The 6,603-nt window shown below is 47.6% G+C and overlaps 1 protein-coding gene and 2 pseudogenes across 1 annotated transcript in view; 2 read left to right on the forward strand and 1 right to left on the reverse strand.

The window, feature by feature from the left end:
* The first annotated feature begins 636 nt into the window (after window positions 1-636).
* On the forward strand, window positions 637-907 carry LOC115029104 (annotated as a pseudogene).
* Window positions 908-2,092: 1,185 nt separating this feature from the next.
* Wfdc8 (WAP four-disulfide core domain 8) overlaps window positions 2,093-6,603 on the reverse strand; it is a 15,030-nt gene continuing 10,519 nt past the window's right edge. Inside the window, exons 5-6 of the mRNA XM_021156543.1 lie at window positions 3,043-3,183; window positions 2,093-2,232 (exon numbers count right to left, since the gene is read on the reverse strand). Of these exons, the coding sequence (XP_021012202.1) occupies window positions 2,093-2,232; window positions 3,043-3,183 (281 nt within the window). The remainder of the gene's footprint in view (window positions 2,233-3,042; window positions 3,184-6,603) is intronic.
* LOC115030431 lies at window positions 4,798-4,861 on the forward strand (annotated as a pseudogene).

The following is a 6,603-nucleotide window of genomic DNA, read 5'->3' on the forward strand; positions in this document are numbered from 1 at the left end:
TTTTGTTGTCGAATTGCTCTGGCTAGGACTTCAAGTACAATGTTGAATAGGTATGGAGAAAGTGGACAGCCTTGTCTAGTCCCTGATTTTAGAGGGATACTTTTGTTTTCTTAATCCCCTGCTACTATCAGCAGGGGTAATTGCCAGAAGCCTTCAGCTTTTGGCCCAAGAACACCAAGAGAGAATTAAATAGACAACCGTCATCATCATCAGGTTTTGACCCCTGAGATGCCACACCTGGCTGCCTTCCTCGGTTTACCTGGATGCTGAGCTGGTCCTCAGCGTTAATACATTTGAAATATACAGAAAAAACGGATCAGCTTTAGAAAATTATTCAAGACTGAAATACATCCGAGGAAGGGCAGGAAGAGTGCACGGGCAATAAGGTGAGGAATTGATTGGCAGTAATCCAGACCCAGTGGCAAGGGGGTGCGGACACAATGTGCATCAGGTCCAGGGGTGTGTTAGTGGTGCTGAGGAAGCCCCGGGGTGGGGGGGGGGGGCTCTGGGCGCACGATGAGGCGGGGCTTCGCCGCATGTTCTGGTACAGAGTCTGCAGCTGTGAAGACTGGCATGCGTCTGTGAGGTGAGAAGTGAGGAGAGGCGTGGCTGTGTGCCAGGCATTGCCCTGTGCTCATGGCTCAAGCCCAGTCCATGGTGACCAGTGAGTCCCGGGACCCTCTGGACAGGCACACCATGCATCGCAGGGACAAAGCCAAAGATTCCATGGATGCAGTGGGAGGAGCATCCTGTGAAGTGGCAGCTAGACAGTTGTGTCACCGAGTGTGTGGATGACCATCTGCACCTCACCCCAAAGGTGACTGAAAAGATGAAAGGGTCTCTCTTGTCTATCAGGGAAATAATTCTTCCTGGTTGCTGTCCAGGCCGAGAGCAGGAAACTGCGTAAAAAGAGGGATAGGAACTTAGTCTTTTAAGTAAAGCCTCCCCCTCCCTCTCTCTCCTCTCTCTCTCTCCTCTCTCTCTTCTCTCCCTCTTGTTTGGTTTGTGTTTTGGAACAAGCTCTCATTATGTATATCTAGCTGGCCTGGATCTTGCCATATAGACCAGGCTAGCCTGGAACTCATATAGGTGTGTGGGCTTCTGCCTCTTGAGAGCTGTGATCAAGCACACCACAAGAAAACCTGTAACATCCACAAACCTGAGCTTGCAGGGCCTCACAGAGACAACCGACAATCAGGGAGCCTGCATGGGTCTAACGTAGGTCCTCTGCCTATGTTTTATAGTTCTGTAGCTTGGTGTTTTTGCAAGGACTCCTAACAGAGGGAACAGGGGCTGTTTCTGACACCTATGACTGCTTTTGGGACTCCTTTTCTCCTACTGGGTTGCCTTACAATCCTCCTGCCTCAGTCTTCTGAGTGGCAAAATATGTGTGCCATCAAGCCCAGCTGATAGGATCCTGAATCTTTTTTAGTTAACAGGATGTGATATATTTCGTGTGTGTGTGTCGGGGGGTGTACATATATATGTGGGTACATGTGTGTGCAGGTACATCTGTGTATGCTGGTGTGTGTGTGCATGAGTGCACACAGGTATGAAGGGCAGATGTCACACTTGGGTGAGGTTCTTCAGGTATCATCCATCTTGTTTTTGAGACAGGGTCTCTCATTGGCCTGGAGCTCACTGATCACGCTAGTCAGCGGTCCCATAGCGCCTCCCCTCCCTGTCTTCCCAGCTGTGAGATTATAAGCACCCTCTTCCACACCTTACAGTTTTACATAGGTCCTGGGGATCAAGCTTAGGTCCTGATGCTTGCACGGCAAGTTTGGTTCCCACCACCCACAGCAGGTGGCTCATAATCCTCTCTAAATCCAGTACCAGGGAATCTGGTGCCCTCTGCTAGCCTCCAAAGGCACACATACAAGCACACATCTATACACACACAATTACATAAATACAAGTAAGTGTGTGTGTGTGTGTGTGTGTGTAGCACAGCAGGCCTAGAAGTGTCATAGTGACTAGTTGGCAACATCATTTGTGACTGTAGTTGGGTATGGGGTATAAGACAGAAGTGAGAGCCTTAGTTTATGCTACCCATAATGCACCACTGTGACAAATTTTCTCCACTCACTGTTCAATATCTGGGTTCCAAGCACTTCAGTCCACAGCGGGTGCAGCACTTCTCATCCAGGGGGCAGTCAATGTCCTGCAGGCACTTGGGTTTATCAATCTTAGAGCACACTATGGGCTTCCGCGGGCAGAAACCTGTTTTGACTTAGTGAAGTAAAATAAGACCAATTGGTTTTGAAATACTTGGAAATAATCTGACACAAATTTGGAAACCCCAATAATGTTCTATTTTTTCTTTCTTTATGGGTGTTTGTGTGTGTGTGTGTGTACACCTGTATGCATATGTGCATACTTAGCACAAGACACCATCAATTTGTGGTCACTGAAGAATGAAGACAGAGAACAAACAAGGGTTTTGGTTGTTGGGTTTTGATTTTTGGTTTTTTCCCCCAAGACAGAGTTTCTCTGGTTTCCTGGCTGTCTTGAAACTCACTCTGTAGACCAGCCTAGCCTCGAACTTACAGAGATCAGCCTGCCTCTGTCTCCTGAGTGCTGGGATTAAAGGTGTGCATCACCACCACCCAAGTAAGTTTTTTTTTTTTCCACATTCACAGAGGATGACTGCATTCATGAGAGGCTTTGAAGATCACCACAAGTGTCCAGATGTGTCCAATGTGAGGGTGCTGGTTGGACATTTTAAAAAGTTTCCCCAGAAACCTTAAAGACTGGGGCAAGGGGCATTTGAGGCTCAAGGGACTTCTTCACCTCTCAGCCAGGTGCTGTACTCAGGAGGCTGAGGCAGGAGGATGGTAAGTTTGAGGTTAGCTTGATTCTATAGTGAGATCTAGACCAGGCTAGACCACCTAGTGAGTTCATGCTCTGTGCTGCTGCCCTCACCCATTCCACGGGGTACTGATGTCACCACAGAAGTGTGACAAACACCCTGTCACAAATGCCCTGTGACACCTGTGGCAAACGCCCATAGACTCTGAGAGGTTTGCCCACAGTCCTTACCTAGCCAGGCTCGGGCACAGATGAAGCCACACTTGGACTCGCAGCATTTCTCCTTCTCCGGGCAATCCATGTCGTTCTTACAGGAGGCTGGGCACTCCATTCGCATTTGGAAAGGGAACAGCGGGCACTGTCCTTTCTTCTCTGGAACAAAAGCAGAGGTGAGTTTTACAGCCTAACCACGCACTGCCCTTCAGAAAGCTCTTCTCCTCAGGGGTGATCGCCAGTAGGCTGAGGAGAAACAAAAACATGGGGTACGCCATGCAATAGAGTGGGCTTAATGTTGGAAGTTTACCACATCAAAGCCCCAGGCCTAGGAGAGATGGCTCAGAGGTTAAGAGCACTGGCTGCTCTTCCAGAGGTTCTGAGTTCAATTCCTAGCAACCACATGGTGGCTCACAACCATCGAGAATGAGATCTGGTGCCCTCTTCTGGCCTGCAGAATACATGCAGGCAGAATGTTGTATGTGTAACAAACAAACAAAAAGGCCCAGTCCTGTCTCTCAATAAGTTCAGTTTCTCTATGAAATAAAGGAAACTACCTGTCATTTTCAGGTTTGTGATGGACATATAGTCACTGTGGCCAAAGCCTAACCCTAGATAGGGGACATGTGTGAGTTCTGGCTGCCTATGAATGTAAGGGCATCCTCTAGTTACATTTGACAACCATCAAGGGCCACAGACGTTGTGTGTAAATTTCCCTTTGAGTTAAAATGGAAGAAAACACCATACATACCTCCCTGGGACCACTTCTGTTCAATCATCCATTCTCTCTCTCTCTCTCTCTCTCTCTCTCTCTCTCTCTCTCTCTCTCCCTCCCTCCCTCCCTCCCTCCCTCCCTCTCTCCTTTCTCCCTCCTCCCTTCCTTTCTTTTTCTTAGGTCAGATTCAGACATGAGGGGTTTTTTTCTAATTTATTCCTGATTTTGTTTCTGTTTTAGTGTTTTGAGACAAAGTCTAATGTAGCCCAGGCTGGTCTCCAGCCCATTGTGTAGCTAACACCAGCCTTGAACTCTTAACCCTTCTGCCTCCACCCCCTAAGTTCTGTGTACATGCCTCACGCGTTTGACAGCTACTTTCTTGAGTCTATGGTTCCATGGTTCTCTAGTGCCCTCCAGAAAGGGAAGCACATGGCGCTAGCTTTTCAAAGCCAGGTCATGAAGCTGTCTTTGCTATTTGGACACAGCAAGGCTGAGAAATTAAAACTTGGGCTCCACCCTCTACCAGCTGTCCATCCCTAGGTAACTAAGAGGATTGTAACTCTGCTTCCTCATCTGCAAAGCGTTAGTGATGGAGCCAGGTATGGTGGCTCACATCATGGATGGCTGAGACAGGAGAATTACTGCAAGTTCCTGGTTGGCCTGGGCAATGGAATGCGACCAAACTAATAAAACCATAAAGTATTGATGATAGACTATTTCTCAACCTGCCTCACGAAGCTTAAAGGCAGAAATACAGTGCCATTAAGCCAAGCACATTTATCCCAGGGCTGACACAGGCATTCGGAAGACCCTCAGTCACTTCTCACTTGTCCTTAATGAGCACAGTGTGAAAAGCCAGCATGCCACACCCTTTACATCTTCAATGGCACAGAATCCTGCCAACAACTCAGCTGCTTGCTCTTCCAGAGTCAGAAAGCTGATGAAACTTGCAGTGGACAGAGGGGAGTAGGATTTTAATCCAGGTTGATGCACAGACCCCATAGCACACTGGCTCCCTGCAGTATCGGCACTGATCATTGCATTGAAGAATGAGTCTAGTGCTCGCTTCGGCAGCACATAGACTAAAATTGAAATGATACAGAGAAGATTATCATGGCCCCTTGTAAGGAGCCGCCCTCACATTCGCCATTACAAGATGGCGCTGATGGCACTGGCACCCGTGTAAACAAACCATCTGCGCATGAGCCGGGGTAGTTTTCCACCCCATGTGCTCTGCCTTCCCTGTGACAACTCCGGTCAATGGGCTGCAGCCAATCAGGGAGCGACACGTCTGAGGCGGAGGACAGTCCTCCATAAAAGGGATGGGTTTCCGCCATTCTCTCTCTCTCTCTCTCTCTCTCTCTCTCTCTGGCTCTCTTCTCCACTGGCTCCTGATGGGGTAAGCAATAAAGCTTGTGCTGCAGAAGATTCCGGTTGCCCTGAGCGTGTTCTTACCAGGGGGGACAAAAGCGNCTGCAGAAGATTCCGGTTGCCCTGAGCGTGTTCTTACCAGGGGGGACAAAAGCGCGGGCAATAAATGGCGCCGAAACCCGCAAACTACTGCATCACGGGGAAGGAGCGGTTAATGAAGTGTTCCCGCAAAACAGACTGTTGAGAAGGATCCAGCATGGGTTCAGAACTCTTCAGCTGGGGAACTGTGGTAATGAAGTGTTCCCGCAAAACAGACTGTTGAGAAGGATCCGGCGTGGGTTCAGAACTCGTCAGCTGGGGAACATAGAGCGGAACCAGAACTGTGGGGACGGGACGCAAGTTACAGCTTTACAAGGTATGTCTGGTCTTGAACTTTCTCTAGTGTTAAAAGCCCTTTTATTTCTTTTCACATGTCAACAAGTGGTTAAGGGAGGGTGGAGAATTCTGAACGAAATTCAAGACAGTCTATCAGAAGTAAAGCGGGGAGAGAGAGCAGGAAAAAAGAGAAAGCATGGCACGCCAAATAAGTATACAGGCCTTTCCACGGGTCTTGAACCCAAGGAAAAGTTAATGTCAGGGAAGAATACCTGGGGAGAGATTGGAAGGAAAGAGGAGAAAAGAGATGAGTTTAAAGAGCCAGTTCTTAGTATCTGTGAATCAGATAAAGAAATTAGCTCTTCTGAGAAAACAGACTTGGAGGAGGGAGCAGCTCGTTATGAGAGAGAAATGCGAGTTTATAGGTCAAGAAAAAAGCCAAAAGCGGCTGGCAAAGGCCAGCTTGCTGCTCGGTCTCCAGGCAGTCGGCTTCAAAGTCATAGTGCACCTCTGCCCTATGCGGAGTCCCCGCCCTGCGTAGTGTGTCAGCCCTGCAGAGAGGTAGTGTCTCATTTCAAGAGAGAAACAAAGGAAGATACAACAGGCATTTCCGGTCTTTGAACGAGCCGAGGGTGGGTGTGTTCACGCTCTGGTAGAGTATATATTGTTACATTGCTACAGATGGTTAGTGTTAAATTTGATAATTCAAGTTTAGAGTCCTTCTGACACGTGGCATAAGGCAGGCCAATGTCTCTAAAGATATTTCTAATTTAAATAATGATTAATGTGGTTCCTATCCTAAATAGTAAAATTTAAGATAAGATTTAAAGCAATGCCTCTTTATTAAAGCGTTAAAGCTTGCTTTAATAGGTATTCATAGGTATTAATTGACATCNAAACTTCGTAATATGATAGTAATGCTTCTAATATTGATTTTAAAGATGATAAATTGTTTTAAACTTAGGTTTTTGCTTTCACAAGGTTGTAGGCACAAGAAATTTAAAAATTATGGTTAAAACTGCCATTGTGGGGCTGGTGAGATGGCTCAGTGGGTAAGAGCACCCGACTGCTCTTCCGAAGGTCAGGAGTTCAAATCCCAGCAACCACATGGTGGCTCA

This window comes from Mus caroli, chromosome 2, assembly GCF_900094665.2.
Source record: "Mus caroli chromosome 2, CAROLI_EIJ_v1.1, whole genome shotgun sequence".
NCBI classification, from domain to species: domain Eukaryota; kingdom Metazoa; phylum Chordata; class Mammalia; order Rodentia; family Muridae; genus Mus; species Mus caroli.